At 36.8% G+C, this 26876-nt stretch overlaps 1 protein-coding gene across 4 annotated transcripts in view; it reads right to left on the bottom strand.

Annotated features, from left to right (window-relative positions):
* Nucleotides 1-26876, bottom strand: part of LOC127881338 (uncharacterized) — a 38265-nt gene that overhangs the window by 3832 nt on the left and 7557 nt on the right. For 3 of the 4 annotated variants that reach the window (XM_052429099.1, XM_052429098.1, XM_052429097.1), the window contains exons 2-5: nt 15119-15770; nt 14542-14700; nt 13221-13299; nt 25-12784 (exon numbers count right to left, since the gene is read on the bottom strand). In XM_052429099.1, coding sequence (XP_052285059.1) covers nt 2166-12784; nt 13221-13299; nt 14542-14700; nt 15119-15625 — 11364 coding nt within the window. In that variant the 5' untranslated portion in view covers nt 15626-15770 and the 3' untranslated portion in view covers nt 25-2165. The remainder of the gene's footprint in view (nt 1-24; nt 12785-13220; nt 13300-14541; nt 14701-15118; nt 15771-26876) is intronic. The other variant, XM_052429100.1, reaches the window with a different exon arrangement.

Below are 26876 nucleotides of genomic sequence, written 5' to 3' on the forward strand. Positions count from 1 at the left end.
ACATAGTACTAGTAATATACGTACCTGTTAAACATAACTGGATGATGATCGTTTCGCTCTGTGATACCGTCTACAAGAAGTACCCCATGCTGTCCGTGTAAATATTTCAAGCTGATGACCAGATTACGCGCAATGATGAATTGTCTGTGCTCCAGATTTGGGTAGTCGGCGATAAAATTCCACAAAGTTTCTCTACGGAAGAGGCGAACCCATAATGACAATGATCGGCGCTGCTTACTTTGTGAGACGCGATGATTGTCATACTTTACGCTGCTGTCTTGGAGACGGGCAATTATGTTCATTACGTCATTTCTTACTGTGCGACCCGTAATGATGACTTATAATTTAACTCCCACTTTTGTATTCTGTGATGATTGCCATAAATGAACATGTTGTGTTCTGCAAACTTTGCGGTTCGGGTGATGATCACAATTTGCGCTCCTGACTTAGTCACTAGAAATTACAAGCATGATTTGTAGATAATTGTATGACTTGAAATATGTTTCGGACCAGGTGATACGCGCTGATGACAATTTCTTGCTTAGTTGTAGTTGTGAACCGAGCAGAAGAATCTGTTTCGCGCTGGTGACTAGGTGACATCGTGTGAGGAATAGCTTTGAAAATGCTGCTAGGCGAACAATAATGATGGTCATGGTTAGCGGTGCTGAATTCTTTAACCGCGATAATAATGGTTGTTTGCGATTATAAGTTTGGAATATCGTTTAAAATTCAAATTCGCTGTTAACGCATATGTCTTGGCAATCCATCAAATCATAGTAATTATAACAATGAGCAATATTTATTTTGCTGTCTTTGAGACTACCGATGATGACCAGGTTTTGCTGAATGGTTGGCCTATGTTGCCGACCATGGCTGACTCTGGTAAATTTGTTGGTTTGCGCTGGTGACGTATTTGGTTGGCACTGCCAACTTGGTGTGTTTGCGCTGCTGACTTGATGGGTTTGCACGTTTCGCTTGGTGGATTTTAGCTTCTGATTTGATGGGTTTCGAACGTTCTACTTATTGGGTGACGTCAGGTGGACGCTGCTTTGTTAGTGGGTTGGCGCTGATGACTTGGTGGTTCGGTGAATCTGACTTGGTGTGTTAATCCTGCTGACTTAGTGGGTGGGCGCTTGTGATTTGGTTGGCTGAGCACCGGGTGTGTGTACTTAATCTTGCTGACTTGGTGGTTCGGTCATTCTTACAAGGTCGGTTGATCCTGCGGGACGACGATACAGAAGTCATAATCCAGTCAGGTCTGCTGTGTGCTGCTGAGAGTAATTCATCCATGGGAAGGAATGTCCTCTCTTCCACATTGTCCATCCAGCTTTTTCTGACGGCCTCGACATCGACCTCCCAATAACGTGCCCAGGAGAACAGCTTGCACAGAGAGTAGTGCCTGGTGACGTTTCTAAACTAAGTCAGCTTTCGTCGTTTGACTCTTGTCGACCAACACGTGTTGCAGTCATGTTCCGGACGTACTCGTTGGTCTTGTGCTCCGTGTAGGAGAAGCAAAGCAGTCTTCGGAGACATTTATCTTAAAATGACTGTATCCTGTGTTCTGTGTTTGCGTGAAGCGTCTATGTATCGCAGCCGTAGAGAACGACAACGATGGAGAATACGAGGGACTTGTAGATCTTGTACTATGTTGGGAAGCTGTTGGAACTTCTCGTCCACAACCTGCTCAGTTTGACCATCGTTGCAGTCGTCATGACACTTGTTATTCGGACCTCAGCGGAACTGGTACCATCCTTGGACAGGGTTGCGTCCAAGAACTTAAACCTGGTCACTTCTAGCTTCTCGCCGCTCATACTGATGTCTGCACTGGTGTTGGTCGTGCTGTTTACCATGATCTTCGACTTCTCCGTGCTAACCTTCATACAGTGTGCTCGTGCTCTTTCATAGAATCTGTTGGTGCGATCTTGAGGTTTACTGCTGATTCCACCCATGAGGTCAGTGTCACTTGCGAATCTCTAGTTGGAAATGGGTCTTCCATCGATGAAGGAAACGTTCTAAATACATATGTGTTAAAACATATTTTGTAAAAGACGTTGCGAAAGGGTTGTGAATATAAATGTCCCAGATATTGTGTCACTAAAATCTTTAGGAAATCGCATGTAGATGGAGACATAACAAATATATTAAAAAATGTAAAATGCAAAGGTTCAAAAAGGAGGGCAATTATTATCTGAGCATGAAATGTTAAGTCGAATTTTACAATAGGTAATCCATGGTTTCAAATCTACATAATCCCCCTCTCGTCGTAATAAAGTTTTATCGTCATCATCATCGCCATCATCAGCAGTAGCCGAGAGATTTACAGTAGCAGCGCCACCAACAACAAACTGTTTGTCAACAACTTCAAACTGCTGAACCACAAGTGTATCCACTGAATTCAATTCTTGCCTGATACATGTATATTCATCACTATTCACTTCAAGACGGAACATTAGTTTAAGCAGTACGCTATGCTTGATATTACACATATTTTTGATGAAATGTTTAAGCGATAATGGAGAAAATGTTTTATAAATTATAAACACATACTTAATAGATATTGGCAGTCTCATCTCAACATCATAGTTGTCCAAACAAATTCTTAGTTGTTCCAAGTGTGTTAGAAAAGGAAGTGTCTTTACCAGAATGTTGGCGTGTTCTATTTGCGTCATGTTGAGACTTGTGATGTTGATTTTTGATAACATTTCATAAAACCCAGGACAGTCCTTCATAACCTCCAATTTTACATTCGATAACTCTGCACATTTCATTTTTGGCGGTTTCGAATATATTTCACTGTTTTCTCCACTCAATAACACAGAACATTCAAACAAGTAAAACCTCACGCTATGCTGTAATGCTGACAGTCTGGTTAAAACACCGTATATCCAGTCTTCTGAACATGTGCCCTGTTGTAAACTCATGCCTTCTAGTGATGTTGGAAATCTGTGCTCAAATCGCTCATTGTATGTTCCCCAAATATATAAGTTTTTTAATCTGGTCAAAGTAGATAAAATTGTTGAAGCTAATGAAAAATCCTCTGTGGTGCCAAGATAAAGATTCCTTATACCTGTATCACACAACATTTCGTACAGAGCACAACTTCCATTTGTAATTTCTAGTTCAATATTCGCCATATCACGTGACATCATTTCTGACCGCACATCAGAAACAATTGAATCGTCTGTGTAAACGTGTGTATCTGGATTTGACAAAAATATGCTTTCACTTGGCTTTAATAACACATTCACCACATGACACAATACAGTATGATCTAATGAAGAGATCTTGATCAACAAACTGCACAACCACTCAGTAGACAACTCACTTTCCTGCAGATATATAAATTGTAAAGAAGAAGGCAGCTGGAGATGACACCGACCCGAATAGGTGCCCAAAAAATAAAGGTGCGTTAACTTGTTCAGCGTGTGAAGAATTTCTGATGCTAATGAGGCCGAATCAGCTGTTTGCAGTTTCAAGATCCTTAAATTTGTGTCTCGAAATAGTTCAAACATTTTAACCGTGCCATTTTTCACATATATCGTGATCTTCGACATATCACATAACAATAGCTCAGACCTCAAGTAAGATAATTGTATATCTGAACCAGTGTCATATGCATATTCACCTGACTGTAATACAACATCAAAAAGTTCACATTCTACAGGATGATCTAATGAAGACAGGGTTTTAAGCAAACTGCATAACCATTCACTGGAACATTCGCATTTTAGGACTAAGAAACATTGCAATGAAGCAGGCAGCTTGAGATTACATCGTCCCGTATAAGTGCCACACAAAATAAGTTGCGTTAACTTGTTGAGCGTGTGAAGAATCTCTGATGCAAAAGTTACAGAATCAGCCGTTTTCAGCCATAGCCGCCCTATACTTGTATTGCGAAATTGTTTAAACAGTTCCACATTGCTCTTTTCTACTAAAATCATGATCTTTGACATGTCACATAACAATAGTTCAGACCGAAAGTCAGGTATTTGTATATCTGAACTTGTGACACATGCATGTTCACCTGACTGCAATACAACATCCCAAAAGGCACAATCTAGAGAATGATTTATTGAAGAGAGCGAGATCAACAAACTGCACAACCACTCAGATGAACATTCAACCTTCTGCAGTCTTAAACACTGCAATGAAGCAGGAAGCTTGAGATTATGACGTCCGGTATACGCTCCCCATATATGAAGTTCTGTTAATTGGCTGAGCGTGCCAAGAATATCAGATGCTTGTAAAAGACATTCAGCCGTTCTGAGGGTCAGTATCCTTACACTTGAACAACGTAATAGTTCAAAAAGTTCCATGCAGCAATGTGTCACATCTGGCTTGATATTAGACAGATCACGTGACAATATTTCAGATTGTAAGTCAGATAAATGAAGATTTTCACCATCGGCGTTTTCACTTTTCAGCAATACAACATCCCACAGCTCAAACGTTACCGGATGAACAGAGGCAGTAAGTGTGATCATCAAGCTACACAGCCACTCAGTAGAGCATCGGACGTTCTGCAGCGATATGATTTGCAAACAAGCAGGTAACTTGAGATTACATGGACCCGTGTAGATCCCCCAACTGTAAAGCTTTTTCAGCTTGCTTAGAGTTGGAAGAATATCTGATGCTAATTCCGCACACTCAGACGTTTTAAGTCTCAGAATTCCTATACTTGATTCACGAAATATTTGGAAGAGTGTTCTATTGCATTTGTCTACTAATATATCGATATTGGACATGTCACATGACAATTTTTCAGATCGCAAGTCATGTTCTTGTACATGTGAGTCATATGGAACTGGTTTTTCACTTGACTTTAATTCAACATCCCAAAGCGTACAACCTACATGATGATCTACTGAAGAGAGCGTGATCAACAAGCTGCACAACCACTCAGACGAACATTCGACTTTCTGCAGATTTAAATATTGCAATGATGCAGGCAGCTTAAGATTAAGACGTCCTATATAGGTTCCCCATATATTAATCTCTGTTATTTTGCTGAGCGTGTTAAGTATATCAGATGATTGTGTACACCATTCAGCCGATCTAAGGTTCAGTTTGCCTATACTTGAACTACGCAATATTTCAAAAAGTTTCACACTGCAATGGTTCACATCTATCTTAATATTAGACATGTCACGAGACAATATTTCAGTTTGTAAGTCGGACACATTTGTGTTGTCTGCATGGGCGTTTTCACTTGGCAGCAATACAACATCCCATAGTTCACATGTTACAGGAAAAACAAATGTGGTCAGTATGATCAACAAGCTGCACAACCACTCAGTAGAGCATTTAACGTTCTGCAAAGATATGCTTTTTAAATAGTCAGGCAATTTGAGATCACATCGACCCTTGTAGGTCCCCCAACAAGAAAGCTTTGATAACTTCCGTAGAGTGTGAAGAATGTCTGATGCTAAAGCGGCACACTCAGCCGTTTTAAGACTCATAATTCCTATACTTGAATCACGTAACATTTCAAAGAGTTGAATACTTCCTTTTTTAACTAATACTTCGATATGTTTTAAGTCACATGACAATAGTGCAGAGCGAAAGTCAGGTACATCTGAACGTGAATCATCTGCAACTGATTCTTCAATTGACTGAACTACAACATCCCAGAGCTGACATACTACAGGATGATCTAATGAAGAGAGCCCGATCAATAAACCGCACAACCACTCAGATGAACATTTGCATACATGAAGACTTAAACATTGAATTGAGGAAGGGAACTTTAGATAACAGAAGCCGGTAAAGTTACCCCACAAATAAAGATGTGTTAATCTGTTGAGCGTGTAGATACTCTCTGATGCCTTTGAAAAATTATCAACCGTCCTCAGACTCAGGCTCCATATATTTGAACCACGTAATATTTCAAAAAGTTTAATACTGCCACCTTTTATTGTTATTTTAATATTGGACATGTCACGTGACAATAATTCAGATTGCAAGTCAGATACAGGCATGTTTGTATAGGCTTTACTGGTTTCTTCATTTGACAACAGAACAACATCCCACAACTCACAAGCTACAGGGTGATCAAATGAAGATAGCTTGATTAACAAACTGCACAGCCACTCAGCAGAACATTCTACTTCCTGGAGACTTAAACATTTCAATGTGGCCTGAAGGTTGAGACAGCATCGTCCTCTATATGTGCCCCACATGTAAAGTGTTGTTAATTTATTCAGCGTGTTGAGAATCCCTGCAGTAAATGATTCCAAGTCAATAGTGCGCATCTTCAGAACCGTTATATTTGTATCGCGACATTGTTTAAAAAGTTCAACACTGCCATTTTTTACAAATATTATTATATTGGACATGTCACAAATTAATATTTCTGAGCGCAGGTCAGATACATCTGAAACATCTGAAACCGTGCCACAAAGTTCTGCCCTTGACTTTAATACTAGGTCCAAAAGATCACATTCTTCAGAATGACCTAATGTCAAAATGGATATCAACAGTCTGCAAAGCCTCTCAGATGCACATTCGACTTTCAGAAGACTTATACTTTGCAATGAAGCTGGCAGCTGGAGACCCGTATAGATTCCTCGTAAATAAAGTTTTGTTAATTTGTTTATAGTGTGAAGAATGTCTGCTGTGAATGAACCAGTAGCAATTCCTTTCAGGTACAATGTGGCTGTATTTGAATCACGAAGTAATTCAAACCCATCTATACGCCCATGTGTTACAAAGACCTTGATATTTGACATGCTTATTGAAGAAAGTTCATTTCGCAAGTCCGATACATGTTTATCTGAACCTTCACCTTCTTCATTTGCCTGCACTACAACATTCATCAATTCACACTTGACGGGATGATCTAATGAAGAGAGCGTGATCAACAAGCTGCAGAGCCACTCGGAAGAACATTTGACATTCTGTAGTCTTACACATTTCATTGATGCAGGAAGCTTAAGAACACAACGTCCCATATATTTTCCATGTAAACAAAGCTTTTTTAACTTGCATAGTGTGGGTAGTACTGATGACATTTGCACAAAACAATCAGCAGTTATTAGAATCAGGATCCTTATGTTTGTATGCATTAATATGTCAAACAAATCCATACTGCCATACTTAAATAATATAGTAATATTAGACATGTCACATTTCAACATTTCAGATCGTAAGCCAGATACACGAATATCGGAACTGACGTCTCCACTTGGCCGCAGTTGGACATGCCACAGTGCACACTCCAAATGATGATTAAATGAAGAGAGCTTGATCAACAAGCTGCACAGCCACTCACTGGAACATTCCACATCTTGCAGACACATATAGTTCAATGAAGTGGGCAACTGTAGATCAAAACGGCCCGCATATGCCCCCCACACTATAAGCTTTGTCAACCTATTAAGCGTGTGAAGAATATCAGATGCTAGTAAAAAACATTCAGCCGTTCTGAGGTCCAAGATTCCTATAGTTGTATCTCTTAATATTTCAAATAATTGCATATTGACATTTTTTACAATAATCTCTATATTGGACATGTCGCGTGATAATATTTCAGGTTGCAATTCAGACACATGTATTTCTGACCCTGCACAACATACTACTTCACTTGAGCGCAAAACAAAATCCAACAGCTGACAGGATATAGGATGTTGTAATGAAGAAAGCGTAATTAACAAGCTGAACAGCCACTCAGATGAACATTCGACTTCCTGAAGAACTATACATTGCAATGAACTAGGTAACTTTAGATTGCATCGACCTGTATAGTTACCCGTTATCATAAGTTTTGTTAACTTGTTGAGCGTGTGAACAATATCTGATGCTTGCAAAACGCACTTAGATATTGCAAGGCCCCTTATACTTAAACGTCGGAATATTTCAAACAGGTCTGAAGTGCCGTTTTGTACGTTAACTGTGATTTTGGACATGTCGAGTGACAATATTTCAGTTCTCAACTGCGATACACGTACATCTGACCCCGGCCCGCAGGTTTCGTCACATGACAACAATACAACATCCAACAACAGACACCGCACTGGATGATTCAATGCGGAAAGAGTTATAAAACAACTGCACAGCCATTCAGTTGAACATTTGATTTTCTGTAGAAGTATACATTGCAATGAAACGGGCAGCTTGAGATCAAACCGACCTGTATGGTTACCCAATAAAGAAAGACTTGTTAAATGGTTGAGAGTGTGAACAATATTTGATGCGTTCGAAACGCATTTGACTAGTTCAAGATTCCCTATGCTCGTACATCGAAACATGTCAAACAGGTCTAAAGTGCCATTTTCTACGCATATTGTGATTTTTGACATGTCGCGTGACAATAGTTCACCTCGCAAGTCAGATACACGTATATCTGTTCCTGCCACGCAGGCTTCTTCACATGACTGCAATACAACATCGAACAATTCACACCGCACTGGACAATTCAATGCAGAGAGTGTTATCAAAAAACTGCACAACCATTCAGTTGAACATTTGACATCCTGCAGAATTATACATTTCAATGAAACTGGCAGCTTAAGATCAAATCGACCTGTATAGTTACCCAATAAAGAAAGTTTTGTTAAATGGCATAGGGTGTGAACACTGTGCGATGCTTGTAAAATGCATTCATTTATTACCAGAATCCCAATACTTGTATCACGAACTATTTCAAACAGGTCTTTACTGCCATTTTCTACCCATATCGTGATTGCGGACATATCACATGACAGCATAGAAGCTCGCAAGTCAGAATCAACTATATCTACACTTGCCTCGAAGACTTCTTTACCTGACTGCAATACAACATTCAATAAGTCCAACTTAACAGGATGATGTATCGTAGACAGCGTTATCAACAAATTGCAGAGCAAGTCGATGGAGCATTCGAGTCCCTTGAGACTAATATATTTCAATGAAGCAGGAAGTCGGAGATCACTACGACCCATATCAATCTCACACATATAAATAGTTGTTAACCTGTTGAGCGTGTGGAGAATGTCAGATGCAAATGAAACACATTCAGCTGTTCTCAGGTCCAGGATTCCTATAGATGTATCTCTTAAGATTTCAAACAGTTCTTTATTGACATTTTTCACAACAATCTCGACATTGGACATGTCGCGTGATAATATTTCAGATCGCAATTCAGATAGGTATATTTCGGAAACTGAATTACCGACCTCTTCACCTGACTGCAATACAAATTCCACGAGCTGACAAGATATAGGACGCTCTAACGATAAAAGCGTAATGAACAAACTTAACAGCCACTCAGATGAACATTTGACTTTTTGAAGAACTATGCATTGCAATGAACAAGGAAGAATTAAATCATATCGACCACTGTTTTTGCCCGACAAACAAAGTCTTGTTAACTTGTTGAGTGTGTGGACAATATTTGATGCTCGAGAATAATAACAGTCCGTTATTGCCAAAATCCCAATACTTGTATCACGAAATAATTCAAACAAGTCCGTACTGACATTTTCTACCCTTATCGTTATTTTTGACATGTCGCTTGACAACATTGGAGCTCGCAAGTCAGACGCGCGTATATCTGAACCTTCGCAGGCTTCTTCACATGACTTCAATACAACATCGACCAACTCAAACCGTACAGGATTATTCATAGTAGAGAGCGTTATCAACAAATTACAGATCAACTCACTAGGGCATTCGATTTTCTTTAGTCTTATGTATTGCAATGACGCAGGAATCCGGAGATCACAACGACCCATATTCATTCCATACAAATAAAGCTTTCTTAACCTGTTGAGCGTGTGAAGAATGTTTGATGCTAATGCAACACATTTACCTGTTCTCAGGTCCAGAATCCCTATAGATGTATCTCTTAATATTTCAAACAGTTCCATATTGACATTATTCACAATAACCTCGATATTTGACATGTCAAGCGACGATATTTTTGTTCGCAATTCAGATGCATTTATATCGGAAACTGCACTTGACTGCAATACAAAATCAAACAGCTGACACGATAAAGGACGCTCTAACGAAGAAAGCGTAAGCAACAAGCTGCACAGCCACTCACTGGAACATTCGACTTGCTGCAGATGAATATTTTTCAATGAAGCAGGCATTTGGAGATCACATTGACCCGTATAGGTCCCCCACAAATCAAGTGTTGCTAACTTGTTGAGCGTGTTGAGAATATCTGATGCTAATGAGGCACACTCAGCCGTCATCAGGCCCAGGGTCCCTATACTTGTATCGCGTAATATTTCAAACAGTTCAACACTGCCATTGCACACATATATAGAAAAATTGGACATGTCACATGACAATATTTCAGATCGCAAGTCAGTTCCTTGTACATGTGCTTCATCACAGGTTCCTTCAGTTGACTGCAATAAAACATCCGAAAGACAACACGCTAAATAATCACCTAATGAAGAAGATAAAGTGATTAAAAAGCTGCACAGCCACTCAGTAGAACATTCGACTTTCTCAAGAGCTACAAATGGAAACGAAGCAGGAATCCGTAGACAACACCGTCCCGTAAATGTTCCCCATAAACGCAAATTGGTTAGCCAACTGAGTGTGGGAATTACGACTAATGCCATTTCAAAGTCACCACTTGTTTCGAGCATCAATTTCCCTAAAGTAGTACCTCGCAGTAAGTTGTACAGCTCTATACTACCATTGTTCACGCATAACGTTAAATTGGACATATCGCAATCCAACAAGTTTGATATTGTGACGGCGGCCTCGCAATTGATTAAAGTTACTTGGTACAAATCACATTGGAAAGAGTGGTTTTGAGCGGATATTTGTACTAACAACTGTTGGAGAAAGTCAAGAGAAATTTCACTTTGAAACAAACACACATGCTGTATTGTTACAGGAATACGTACGGGTTCTTTCAAATAACTTTCTTTTAAGTTCAAGTATGTTAATTTAGACATAGATAATAGCACTTTCGAAATCAATGACCCATCGAATTTTCCTGTTAAAGTTAATTCTTCTATATTTTCTGAACCGCATAGTGCGTTATACAGTTCCGGAGCCGCTGGCATCTCTATTCGTTCGATGCAATCTATAGATGCTCGAATGATTGTTAGAATTTCGTTCATTTGCAGTACGTTATGTTCTGAAATAAGCGATCTTACATTTGATTTGTTATTCATTAAAACTGTTTTAAGAACGCTTGATTCAAAATTGTTTAGATTATTGTTGAATATGAAGTCACGGAATTTCAGACATATGTCATTGTGCCCGCTAATTGTAGCCTCATAATAACAAGAAATTATCATTTGCTGGAATAAACCAACTAAAGCTAGACATCGACCATCATACGCCATTTCAACAAAATCCAAAGTCACCCTTTTTCCCCCTTTGTGCTCGTCTTTTTTAAAAACTAATGCTTTAACTGCATGAGCACCTTTCATGTAGATTCTTATTCCTTCACGTATTTCGTTGATCAAATCTAGATTAAACATACTCTCTATTGCTTTATTAGCAATCTCAATATTCAGTCCACATAGATAAATTATAATCTGGCTCAATTCTAACAAGCTATACTTATTTTTGCTCAGTATAATTTGTATTATGTCCTTCTTTGCTTGAACGATGTGATACGCAGAAAGAAATTCCTGAATTGTCTCATGAAGAAATGACATTTGGGAATTCTGTAATGTTAATATGGAACTGCATTTTCCCGATAGAACTCCAGCTTGTAGACAAAATTGTAATTGTTCTCTGGATAAATAATTCATTAATTCCCGTTCGGTAAAGACAAAGGATTTTGTCGATGAAAAAGTGAATTCGAACGCCGCCTTTCCAAGCGCATCGATAATATCAACCTGTGGCTCAATATAGCTCGTGTGCGCTAAACAATGCATTGGATGCTCTTTTTTAAAGTATCCCTTTTTTGAATTTGCCTTCTTGAAAAGACGATCCATGAGAATACAGTTAAGCTCACATAATGAACCAGAAAATTGATTATCGTCCACCCATAAAGCAACCAACAACGTATGCAGCCATGGTGAAGTAATAAAATGCTGTAATGAACGATCATTTACATATATCATAAATTCAGTATATGTTTTTATATTGGCTGTCTGACAACATCTCAATATATGTTCAGTAAGCTGTTTTGGTTCAATTATTCCGTCTACCTCTAGAAATGTGTCAATTTCAGAAACCTTGATACGCTCATCGGTCATTTTCCAGGGTCGTGTTGAAATTAAAGCTACACATTGCGTGTGAGAAGTAACCATTACTGGTATTGCTATCCTGTTTAATGGGTCAACCCACTCGTTCAATCCATCCATAACGACGATGCACTTCTCTCGTTTCATAATAGTCTGCAACAGTGTAAATATTTCATCACGTTCATAAGCCGTGTATATCCTGTCAATAACTTGTGTTTTTATCATTTCTACCACCTCTCGCTGGCCTTCCGCATCTCTCAGTGCTATGTGGAATAGAAACCCGAACTCTGTCAATGTATCGACATCAGGGAAAGATGGGTGGTACTCAGGCTTTTTTGGATGTACTGCTTCGCACCAGTCGAGAACAAATTTAGCTAACAATGTAGTTTTTCCAATCCCTGGTTCTCCTTGCATAATCACTCGAGTATTTAATATTTCATCATTGAACAGTATATTTTTGTAATCTTTAACTGCATCGTCTGTTTTTCTTCGGGACCCATCTTTCTCAATGTCTATATGTACTAAAAGTGGTGTAACAAAAATATCAACAATGGGTTTGTCAAGTCCTTCCCACAAAGGTGAAATTGGAACGGTACTCAGCGTCCTCCTATAGTAAGCGATCAAATATCCACGAAAGTCTGAAACCGATGTAAATTTGTTTGTATTAGTAAGATGTTTGAGTCTTAAACATGTTTAACAATCACCACAAAAACATGTATGTCAATGAATACTGACAGTTTCTTTAGGCCTTCGGATGGGGCGCTGCTATATGGTTTACACCACTTGCTTATTTCTTATGTCTTATAAAGTCAATATAAGTCAATGTTGGTAGATGAAATAAATTTATATCCTCTACGTTCCCTTAAGTACATTTTACACTTTAATCAAACCGGTGCCAATCTCTGAATATTTAAATTATCTGGCGGTCAGTACATCAATTTGTCGTGTCGTCTATCTGTTGTTTTCGACCCGTTACAATTTAAATGAGCACAGACGATGGGAAAATTTTTGTGTGTGCAAAAATGGCTTACACATATTGTGATGTTTTGCATTAAAATTGTGCAGTATATTTACCTTCCTTTTGTTTCTCATATAATTTTGCCATAGTATCTTTTATCGTTTGGTTGGATAGTGGCAGACTATCTTGCTGAATCTTAAACAAAAAGTGTAAGACGTGGAAAACGTGTTTCCATATCGGAGAGAAGGCGATGAGACGTTTAAGAAGTAAAAATTACGATAAAAGTATCTAAAATTTTGAAAAACACGTAGTATTATCCTCATACATAGAACAATGCACGGTTAGAATAAATGTACATATCATGTTAAACCACATGTCCAACGACAGAATGCAAAAAATGCTTAAATATCATCAGTTTCATAAAGGATAAGCTGTACCTATGTGTTGGTAGGATACGGATGCCGCCATATTTTACTCTTATTTTCAAATATCCCAATTTTCGAAACACAAAATATCCAAATTCACAACAAGACTAGTTATTAGTTTCTTAAGTTGTATCTTTCTTGCAAAAATACATATCGAGTTATGTGAAACCATAGTTTAAAAGTTGTCCTTTTTCCTTTCCAGATGTCCTATCTCCGCTTGTTTCACATGCTGGTTAATACGTTAGTAAAATTGCATTTTTCTAAAAGCAATACTTTTTGAATTACACTCGACTCAAGCTCACAACGTCAGTGTTTTCTTATGCAAAAAGGGCTATAATTCAGGTTTAAACTAAAAACTATCCACCAGAATGTTAACTTGCGCCATTTCAATTTAGTTCATTCACATTGATAGGCCATTTATACTGAATTTATGATATATGTAAAGTTTCATTACTCTAGCAGCAATACGTTTTGATTTTTGCTCGGCATGTGTGTTTTTATTTGATTGAAAATATCAAAAACTCCGTTTATGTATATAAAACGCAACTATATTACACTGGTAGGACATTTAATATTCTAGTTAATTTGATTGCAAAGTTTCATCACTTTCAACTTTTTCGAGTTACGCGATGCAGAAAATTCGACGAACGGACTAAAGCAAACTACACCTTACAATTAAACTAATCGGTTAAACATTCATCTTTTTGTCACTTAAAACTATTTCTTTTATAAGAATTTAAGTTGATTATGTTAATTTTTGAAAGTGTTAAGTACGAATGAAACGTAGACTTTTCTCTCCGCTAGGTTCAAACGTATTGTACTCGATAGACTCTTCTTTTTTGAACTGTGTTCATTATGATGTTTACAGCGTAAGATTTATGTCAAGCTTAATTTAAAAAAAGTATTTTTGAATTTGAGCTTAAACGTAGAAACCTGTTAAGTATTTGACTAAATATCTTTATCCACATATTTCCCTTTATTACAAATCCATCTATAACATTTAAAGTATTACCTCGATAAGGTAATTGCACGCATCCACTGCCGGCTGAAAACTACTCATGTGTGAAGGATCATTTAAAAGGTCTAAAAGACAGTCAAAGAATTCGTTCATTTCAACATCTGATATGATAGTGTCATGTATGTGACGTAGACTGTTGACCTTTTCCCGTGCCTGTAATATAAATATATAATATCGTTTGAAATATGATTTGTACATAAGCGTCTTACCTAACACAATGGCATTAAATAACAGACAGACATACGGACAGACAGACAGACAGACAGACAGACAGACAGACAGACAGACAGACAGATAGACAGACAATCAGACAGACAGACAGACAGACAGACAGACAGACAGACAGACAGACAGACAGACAGACAGACAGACAGACAGGTAAGGCAGGCAGGCAGGCAGACAGACAGACAGACAGACAGACAGACAGACTGACAGACAGACAGAGATAAATTGATAGATTGATAGACAGATAAATAAATAAATAAATAATATATATATATATATATATACATATATATATATATATATATATATAGATTTTTCAAAAGCCTAATGAATAATTCATAAATACCTTTGTGCAAATATTATTGGTCTGACTCAGATCATCTGTAAAATAGTTCTGCATCCATGTACAGTTATACAAAGCACCAACAATACCATTGAAATCTGTTGTATAAGCACTAAGCACGTCTTTGTAACCTGTAGCAGCCATGTAGCACTTGGCTAGCTGCCAGGCGTCTGTGCACCACTTTGTATAATCCGTATTGCTCCATGATGGTCCTTTTAGGTTTCCTTTTTTGAAACGATGGTTGTCCCAAATATACTGACATATTCCAAAACACAAGCGGCATTTACTCTGATCGCTGCATTTACTACTGTACTGCATGCCTACTGCATGCCTACTGCATGTATCTGCTTCATTTATACCATGTTTAGCACTCATATCTCTGCGTATATGGTCGTAAAATGCTTCAAATCCGTCTTTGGCTAATTGTGCAATAACATCACGTATCTTGAATGTTGCTATCCAACATTTTAGCCAGTTTTGCATTTCCTTAGTCCTGAGCCTTTCTTCCATTTTTACACTAGACGAATGGCCTTCTTGAATGAAAATAAGCAGCCAAAATTTGGAAATTCACGTTTTTCCTGCTATAAGTTTCCTTTTGTTTAACGACTCACCTATTTTTGGTGCATTCACATTTTGTGATGACTGACAACATCGTCTGAAACATAAATACGTTTTATATTCATGTTATTTATACGCTTCTCAATAGTCTCTATAAGGAAGAAAAATGTACATACTTAATGAAATCCTACATCAATCGAGTAATAACAGAAATCATAGAAACAAGTTAAACATTGTATTTATTTGGTGTAAAAATAGCTTTAACACTATATCTACAAATCTTAATTAATGTACACAGCTACATACATATCTTATATGTAACAAATCCGTTGATACATGTGTACTTCGGTGATTGTATTGTTAGATGTATTCATGTGAATGGTAATCAATGACAACATTAGAAATATATTTGAAATGATAAGGGTTTATTTTATTCTTTCCGATGGTTTATAGAGAAATATCAGTGAATTAAAACTGAAATTTTAATGGTTCAAACTGTGAAAAATAACGAGAATTTTCATGGTTTAACCGGAACCGGCGCCCAGCGGGGAATCATATTGTCCGGAAGGGCAAATATACAAAATGAATCATTTGTAAGCATTCAAAATATATAAGTGTTGAATTTGTGGAATATTTGGTGGATTAACTATTTTAATTCACTCGTGATAATAGAAAAAAAATATATTTTCACTCGTGACTGCGCAACTCGCCACCAAATCCAATAAATATCATCTCTATATTAGCGGTAATCATTTACAATTAATAATTTTTATCGAACAATACATCCATAATTCGTTACTTAGATTGTTTTATTGTTGTATAAGAAAGTAAAAATGGCATAAATGAGTCGTATCTTCGTATCGTCAGTTCCGAATTGTTTACGATGGCTAAAAAGAAATTGTTTGAAATCGAGCTGTTATTATAGCCGCCCACGTTAATGGCCGGCGCGTTGTACAAAATTAAATAATGGTAGGACGCACATTCGTTAAAATAGCAATATGAAGACACATAAGCTAGGTCTTATTTATCATCGAATCATTTTTGCACAAATATTTTTTCATATATAATCTAGGGTCTGGCACACGATCGAATTCATGTGCCACCATAAATGCAAAATGACGTAATAGGCTTCCGCGGAACTCACGATCAAAGGTCCTTCAGAATGTTGTTTTTGAATATATATATATATATATATATATATATATATATATATATATATATATATATATATATATATATATATATATATATATATATATATATATATATATACGTGTGTTTAATAGTTAATATGTCCCCTCCTCTAAAACAATACAAGAGGATATCAGAACGAAAGAAAACAAAAGACAAAAATACATTGATTTTGTTTTGACAATCTGATAATTCGACTGGACTAACCTTTTGAGCGTATCCTGCATAAGTATATCATACGTCAAGATTTAATATCTTGATTTGTTAGCGTAGCTAAAGTGAGACCGAACATTATTTTTTCAGTTTTATCTTCGAAAACAATCTTCGACTAAACGCATGAATATTTCCAGTCAAATTACATAATTATAAGTATACCTGTATCAATTTTCCAAACTTGTGAAGTGTTTCTTTTAAAATAAAAAAGACAATTGCAATGTGACGGAACACAGCCATAAAACCAGTATTTAAGGCTAAATTAATAGATATCCGAAAGTGTTCGTCCGAAATAAAGGCTTTCGAATAAGGATCCTTGACCAATTCCAAATCTTTTGCATGACGGTTGCATGTGTTTCTGAGAGCCTGGAACGACAACTCTGCTAGGACATTAGCCAATTCTTTGTTCGATTGCTATATTTTCGAACGATCTAATTCGGATCATAGACTTCTAGAGTACGCAGAATAACAAGCCGGATCGGAGCGCACTCCACTTCCGGTCTCCAGGGTGGATGCGAAAAGTTAGATACTGGGGCTAACTCAGCGATCTAGATGACAACAAAGGGAACAAGGTTGGACCAGACACCTAAAAAGTCTGGTCATGGTCAGTAGACATGGGAGAGACCAACGACATGAGGGCTCAGGCTTCTGTATTTCGATAAAAGCCACCAACTCACCCTGGCCGACACGCTGCACCTTTACAAACTGACATAAACAAATAGATCGATTGCATTATGGCGTCGCAACTGTGAAAGTCAAGCATAAACAAGGCGACTTCAATAACGATTCTTGGCACAGACATCGGCAGTGGCCATGACTTAGTTCTCACCACCATAAAACGGAAGCTAAACTCTCGAATTAAATTTGACTTAAAAATACAGAAGGATCTAGAAATAGTAGAGGCATTTCAAGCACAATACAGGTAGCACATGTGCAGCCCTGAAAAATCGCAAAGACGGAAGAACAAGCCTTGGGTGACGACCGAGATAATGGACCTCAGCTACAAAAGAAGAGAGCACGTGCATATAGAGAACAGTAGCCAGGACTGTATTACAAAATACCATAAAGCGCACATGGAGGTGAGAAAGAAGATGAAAAAGAGTCCAAGGAGGAGTGGATTGAGGAGCGATGTGTAAACATTTACAAATAAATAGCCACAAGCAACAGCACCTTCAAGACCCTAACGAAGACCAGTCAGCTCAAGGACAGGGATATAAGATACGATGACGGGAACCTCGTGACCGAATGTGTCAAAGTCCTGAACCGGTGGACCAAATACTGCAGCGACCTTTATAACTACCAGCTTCGACAAAACCCCAGTCTCCTTAGAATGATCCCAGACCAGAAGAACAAGACGAAAGTCTGTTCATACTGAAGGCAGACGTGGAGGAGGCAGTGCGCAGTCTGAAGGCAGAAAATTCTCCGGAGTTGACAACGTACCTTCTTTCGAACTGATTAAAACGGAGGAGAGGCAAGGACTGCAACAATGACAGAAGATCTGGTCAGAGAAGAAGTGGCCCAAGGAGTTTACCCAGTCTCTGGTGATACCTATAGCAAAAAAGAACAACCTCATGCTGTGCGAGAATTACCGCACCATCAGCCTTATCAGCCATTCCAGCAAAGTCTTGCTACGCATTATACTCAACCGACCTAAATGTAATAAACAGGAACTGCTGGCAAAAGAGCACGATGGATTCAGAGTAGGACGGAGCACAGTGGAACAAGTCTTCAACTGCAGAGTCAACATTGAGGTAACGACTGAAGCAATGTCGGCACTATGCCAAAATATCTGGGAGGAGAAGTAGTGACCCAAAGAGTGGACCCAGTCACTGGTCATTCCCCTACCGAAAAATGGATGCCTCAAGTTGTGCTAAAATAACAAAGAAAAGAAATAACCGCATCATCCGTCTCATCAGTCATTCCATCAAAGCCAGAGGAACTGCTGGCAGAAGATCTGGATTCAGAGCAGGGTGGAGAACAGTGGAACAGATGTTCAACTTCAGAGTAATAATTGAGAAACACCTGCAACACCAACGTGAACTCTTCCACAACTTCATCGACTTTAAAAAAGAGTTCGACAGCGTTTGGCATGAAAACTTAAGGCAGGGTCTGAGAAGATTCAACATTGACGAATGGCTGGTGCAAATCATCCAAGAACTCTACGGAAACGCCAGAAGCGCAGTACTTCTCAATGGTTAGATGGGTGACTTCTTCAGGACATCAGTGGGCGTCCGACAGAGATGTCTGCTCTTCCCCGTGTTGTTAAACATTTTCTTTGAACAGATAATGCAGGAGACCCTCCATGAACACCACGCCTAAATTTCCATCGATGGCAGACCAATTTTCAACTTAAGATTTGCTGATTGCATTGACCACATGGGTGGCACTAGCAGTGAATTCCAAGACGTCACCACAAGATTCTATGAAAGAGCAGGGACCTGGGATGGAGGTCACAAGGACACAAAACGAAGGTTACAGGCCTTTGAACACAAGTGTAAACGAAGACTGCTCCGCATCTCCTACACAGATCGTTATACCAACAAGTACGTGCGCAACATGACAGCAGCACTGATTGGCCCACAAGAACCCCTGGCGACCATCAAACGAAGAAAGCTGACTTGAACATGTAATCAGGCACGACTCCCTGTATGAGCTACTGCCAGCAGCCCACAACCGACCTGACTGGCGGAGGATATCTGTGTCGCCGCCCTCCCTTTTCCCGCCAACGGCCAGACCGGTCAAAAGAACGATGATGATGATGATGATGTTTTTATGAAGAACATGACATTATTCGGTTTTAAAAGGGAATTACAAACTAGTTCCTTTTCCATATTCATCGGCGAAAAATGGAACTTGGATATCATTAAATAAAGCTAAGCGGAAATGTATTGAAATAAATATTTTAAATATCAACCAACATATACCATTATGTTCATCGATAGGTAGTACATTTTGATTCATTATATTATTTAAGTTAGAAAACTGTCAGTTCGTATTCAGTAAGAATGAGGAAAACGAAACTGATTTGTTTCTTTAGTCAGGCGCGAAAAAAGAACTGAGTTCTGGTAAATGTAGAAATGTGGCACAATAAATAGTTTACTATTCAACATACTTTTGCAATTACTTGAATTAATTCCTTGTATACTGTGGTTAAATGTTAAGAAAATACCAATTCCTTATTTTGCTTCAATAATCAACTGATCCCATTGGGCTTATTTACCCGGAAAAAGGGAACTAAGTAGAAATGTACTATAATAGATATTTGTAATATTCTTTCTGCATATGCGATGATCGACATTAATATTTAGTGCACTTTGGTACATTTGAATTAATGTTTTAAGTAAAAAGAAACAGTTCCTTATTTTGCTTAAATAAGGAATAAGAAACTGGTTTCTTCATTCGTATTTTATCGGAAAAGAAACCCGTTATGGTTCAATAAAACAAAGAGGAAACGTTTTAAAATTATGACGTAATCTTAACATTAATTGTTGATAAAATTTTCAAGCTGTGAAGTCAACGGCCTGAGTTTTTTTTGCCTTTTGGACTTGAATAAATCGCATATTTGACATCTGTTGACAAAATTCTCAAACACTAGAACAGTAAATTGTACATATAACGATCAAATCTTTAATTAAGACAATTAACATAGATTGCATCAGTTGATCCATTTATAATCCATACAATATATTGTACTTAATAAATTTCTTATTTATTTTGTGATCATGTGGAAAACGGGTGTGCCGTTTTGCTTGTTTGTATGTAGATGTTAATACATAACCATTGATCGAGTTGATCCAAGATTTTTTGGAACTGTTCAAAACAATTCCATGATTAAAACGATTGACAAGATTGTTTTCTATGATCTGATAAGACCCGACAAGGTCTGATGAGATCACAACTATAATTAACGAATACGAACATGATCACGATTTATATCGTGGCTACACTCGTGATGGCGGGAACGTAGCTGTACTTAAAGTTTAATACAACGAATGACCTTAGTGATTTTTGCTTTAATTGCCGTTTAAAGTCTGAAGTCGATGAAGACTTTACAGACGAGTACTGCTTCAGAAAATCGCATTGAGTTTGTTCAAATATGTACACCCTTTCGGAATACCATACCTCGATTGACGTGCGTTTGATGCGTGTTTTTATTTGGAATGAAAACCATGTTCAAAACAAATGAGAAGACAATGCTTCTGCATTTATTTAATCTACACTTGAGCCCGGTATCTTCCCTTTCGTTAACTAGCGACTCTACCCGGTATCGTTAAGACACACCAATCTAAGTTGCAATTAGATAATTTCAGTCGATAAGAAAGATGATTTTGAAAGGTGTTTGAACCAGTCAACTGTGCTTGTTTGCATGTGTTATATTACTATATTAGATTTTCCACAAATGTACGTAGCTCAATTCTTCTCAAATGTGTAGCTATGAAATTCACCCAAAAAAAAGACACATACAATTACACAGTAGCTTAGAAATATTGAAGGGAGAGTTGAAGTTGTTTCTGCACTTCAACTCAACGTCCTTTATCAAAATATTAAAAAAAAATATGTATTTAAAATCCGCTAAATACACATTAAGTTATTATCTATCTATTTCATTCATTTGAACAATACAATATAGGACTTTAGCGATTGCTTTTATTTTTACTATACTGTACTGTTTTCTATATTGTAATCCATCATTTAGACCATGTATTACGGCCTTTTCCTGATATGAGATATTTTACTACGATTTTAAATTTTATTCATGTTAAGAAAAATGACTTAATTGAACGGACAGTTGCTGTAATTTGTGTTTAACTAGAATTTCAAATGTGCATTTGAATGGTTGTTTTGTATTCATTCCACGATAAATACAATGCTTAACATGTTCTTAAACCAGATTTCAATTCAAATTACCGTACATTTTAAGTTCATTGATTCAATATTCAGAAGTAATAAATCAGTTTTGGTGGCTAATGATTATAGGAAATCGTTAAGATATTCAGAGCCTTCAGGGGATTTGCAAACGTCATAAATTAGTCATGTGTCCTAAGGGGACGGTAAACTAGTTGAGCCTATATGTTCATATTTTCCATCCAATGGAAAGATTTTCGTGTCATTTACTAGATGTACAAAGGTCATTAGTCAGTAAAAAGGCCACTACGTGCAGGTTTTGTCAATGGAGTATATAGCTTTCGTTTGGTTGGACGTCCGTGTATGGTTTGTATCGTGTTAAATGTATTAGCTTACACAATAAAGGTTATTACATGTCACACGTTTTAAATAAAATGCAATCCAATTTCTGACCTGATAAATTCGGCAGTTCTATGCCTCTATGTGGTGACTCACCATCATGAATACATTTTAAATAATGTAAATCGACTCCAGGGGTCAGTGGTTCGAGTCCACTTGCGGGTTTCTTTTTTTCCTTTTTTAAATTGTTTTTTTGTTGTTGTTTTACTGGAGATTTTTAGGTCCAATGTTTAAATTTATAAATATATAGCATTTAATGAAAAGCTCCAATACATGCCAAAATCTGTACAAAGGCCCTTTTAATGCATATTCATGCCATTATTCGATTAAAACCATCGTATTTAGCGAGTATAACGCCGATAACTATGCCGAATTTTCGCACTTCGCGATCGAGTCAACATTATAACCCGTGAAAAACACCGACCACAGGTGTAAAAGAGACGTTAATTGTGACAACCTTATATTCAGATAATTAAAAAAGACATTATATTTATGAATGATAATTATAAAACTACTGATCATTTTATATCCTGCATCTATTTCAGAATATTTATTTATTTATATATATTTTTTTTTTGGGGGGGGGGGTCGAGTTGACTTCAAAAAGTGCGAGTTGACCAAAATACACGTGCGAATTGACTTAGGTATGAGTTGACCGGCCCACCTGTGTTTTTCCTTAATAGGAATTGGCAACTAGAATCAGTATAATTGATAACTAATATTGAACAATGGCTACTTCATTTATGAAAACATAGAATAATGGAATATTTTACAATCAAGATACATTTACACCACATGAGGAGTAATTGGTAAACGACACATGTCGGCTTCTAATTCATATTTATTGAATCAAGCTCATGAACTTTTTAGGAACTATTTTGGGAACATTTCATTTACTAGTGATATTGTAAATTTCAGCTGAATTATTCTGTTAAAAGTGAACGAGTATTTTTGTTTGGTTCATATATTTTGAATGGCTAATCATACATATATCATATAAAAGAAAATCCACCACATAAAGAAATCAGTAAAATGACACACTATTTCTAGTTTACCATCGCCATTTCTAAAGAAGCAATTTGAAATCGTCTGAATAAATTTGGTAAAAAGATACTATTTGCGGTTCTTAATATGAACTTGTTTTCAGTAAGGCAATATCAGAAATAGCAGCATAATAAACAGTAAAGAGCCCTTTTTCACATTTAACAAAATAAAAAGGTAAGCAACACATTATTTATGAACGTTTTTTTAAGACAATTAGTTATAAAAATATGTCGTGTTATTTAAAATGTTTTATGCAAAGCTTTGAATATTTGCTGGGCGTAAAGTCCACCACCGTCCCGTCGATTATCCGTTGTAAATGCACGGCTGGAATCCATTTGCGCCCAATACTATCGCCCTTTGGGAAGCAGGAAATCGTTTCTTCCCATTTTCAAGACGAGCATTGCATCTTAATGCTTAACACTGCACCATCGCATTATCTGTAGATCCGCGATGTCACGTAATAATTCGAATCGTAATCAACTCAACGTAGATTGAAATGAACATAGTCCTGTATACAGTGACGTTTTCGCGAAATTTGCGTTACTGTTTGTAACAATGGAGATCGTTCTGGGTGTTCGTTCGCAGTGGTGTTCGACTACGTCATCGGGGGAAAATAGCGGCGTAAATTGCCGAACGCATTACGGAAATCACCGATCATTAAAATAATCGTTTTTTTAGCTATAATTATTATTATATTTTTTTTTAATTTCAATGTTATTATATGGTATTCCTTTATAAAATATTATTTTTACGTCAGAATTCTTCTGTTGATCTTTAAATTCATGGAAAGAAAACTATAATTTAACGGATTTACACTATTGGCTTGTAAAAACTATTTGCTAATGAAATGAAATAAAACAATGTCTTGTAATTTGTTGTGCTTTTTTGTAATTTACATTAAAGTATGTTATCTGTAAGGTTTTAGAACTGTAATACGACGTTTGGTTTGTTTCCATTATGAATTGAGCTCCTGCACGCGACATAACACACACATTTGCCAATGGTCATCCTCCTGTTCTTTTTTTTTAAGGTGGTGTAAGCATACCATTCTTTGTGGACATTTTTTGATCAACTAACAAGCTAACGACTTATTCATCAACGAAATAACCCTTTTAATGCTACCTGATTATTTTTCGAAAAGACCAGGAATAATTCACTGACACTCTTCTCAATTGTGATTTACTCGAGAGCGTTTATATAAGCCTAAGGCTTTCGACGCAATCGAGCTAAAATAAATAGGTTTAAACTAATTGTGATTTATTCAACAAAGCACGTACTTTTCGAGTACATTGCACACTTTTAAATAAATCTAAAATTGAAGTATCACCGGTTTCATTCGATTGATGTATTCCAACACTGGTTTTTCACAATTTATTACAATCAACCATCCAACACAAATAAATAGGTTATTGTTTCATGAAACTGCGTTAAATTCAATGATGCAATAAAGTGATTACGTCAGCAGATACGAGTGTGCAGTTTTGCGATTCGTTTTGCATTAAATTAAGACACTTATATGAACGCTGTATTAAAATGATAACTTAAGGCTTTAATTCGTATACGATAATTTGATATGACATTGAAACATTTAAATCATGTATAAATTCAAAATTAGAACAACTGAAATAGGACACTGATACATTTTAATTAGTTAAATCGTCTTCAAGTCTGAACGCTTTTGACCTTTAAACGGAGATGAAAGGTCGAATAACGTAGTCCGATATGTACATGCAGGGGAAGAATAAAAGCTAGAAGGCATAAAATAAACAAGTGTATCCGACAACTAGAGCTTCCTTCAATAAAAGCATCTTAGCATTAAGATTAAAATGTACTTCATCATTTGCAAACGAAAACTACCAGATCCGAAAAAGTTCACTTTGCACTGTACATATTGCTCACCTAATTATTGATACACTGACTAACATTGTGTCCATAACGAATATTAATATTCAGAGCTCCAGATAAGATGCGTATCTGCGTATTTACGCCTTGAAAAATTACAGACACGCTTTTAAACCCGGTCCAGTACGTTACATTACGCAATACAAATCTTACGTACGTATTTGTGATCGATTAAAGTGCGTAACCGGTTGAATCAATAATTTAGTTGAGTGTTTTGTTTATGTTAACCTTTGAATCAAAAGTAAGTCAATCAAAAGAACCTTGTAATAAAAATGGCGGCAAATCGTGTTCTAAGTTCGAAAAAGGGACGTTTCAAGCAAACAGCGGCTCCTGCAGGAAGTAACTGTTTATTACAATGTGCCAGTAGAAATACATAGTTTGATGCGTCTAGAAATGTTAAAATAATTTTAAGCGATGTAATTGTTGAATAATGTTATAGTTAACTTACATAGACCACATGTAGTGTGACTTTATTTTCAATTGTACAAGCTGTGCCATAACTTAATTTAATCAAAGACAGGTCTTTGGTTTAATTGCGAAATAACGTTCGTGTACTATATGAATACTATATGCAAGAACGACCCAATCAAGACAGAGATACAACTCATGTAAGTTGAATATTTTAAAAACAGTCTGTTCATATCATCATTTAAAATTTATTTTGTTTGAACTTATTTATAACAAATAATAATATTTCTAGATTAAACACGCAATTTACTATGTCAGATTTCTATAGAAATGAAACATACCCCTCAATATTCCTAAATACCCTTTGTAGCTGAAACAACGGAGTAAAATACCCTTTAACAATTCAATCAGGGGGTAAAATACCCTTTAGGCTAAATCCTTATCTGGAGCTCTGTTTATATTGTGAAAAAGTATGTTAAAATGTGTGAAAATGATGGATAGTTCATTTGCAACTCAAATCGCAATCAAATATACGTTTACATGGTACCTAATCAGAAGGAATACATTTCCTAACCCGTGGAATTTAAATTCGTTTTCTATAATGTAAGTTACAGAAACATAAGTTTTCTATAATATAAGTTACAGAAACATATTTCAATTTTGTACTTAGGAATTTAAATGGGGGGGGGGTTCAAATGTTTTCACATTTTTTATGTAATTACATGTTGATGCCAACAACAGTTTAATATTTGGAATATTCTCAAATATGTATAATAAGAAAAAAACACGCCGAATAACTGCGGGAATCGAACCCGGGATCTCTAAATATAAAAGCGTACCGGTTTTTTTGTACATCAAGGAGACATTTAAGTTATTATGTTATGTAAAAGAAATGCTTTCTTTGTGTTAGTTTGACTAAATAATTGCAGTTTACGATCATGGCTGGAGACTGTTCGGGGCCATGAAAATGTTTGAAATAATTATATATTAATAGTTCGAGTCGAACGCCGACAACTCCGCGACAATATCTCGATAAACTGTGTTTCCTTGTTGGATTAGTATCTTTTTGTTCTTGAATTTTTTATCCCACCAGTTGAAGAAAGGTTTGTCCGGCTATAGTTGTTTTGTTTCGATTGTTTGTTTAAGTAATTTACATGGCTTTAACCTACCTACAGCTTTATATCATGGCACGAAACCATAC

This window comes from Dreissena polymorpha, chromosome 5 (genome assembly GCF_020536995.1).
Source record: "Dreissena polymorpha isolate Duluth1 chromosome 5, UMN_Dpol_1.0, whole genome shotgun sequence".
Classification (NCBI taxonomy): Eukaryota; Metazoa; Mollusca; class Bivalvia; order Myida; family Dreissenidae; genus Dreissena; species Dreissena polymorpha.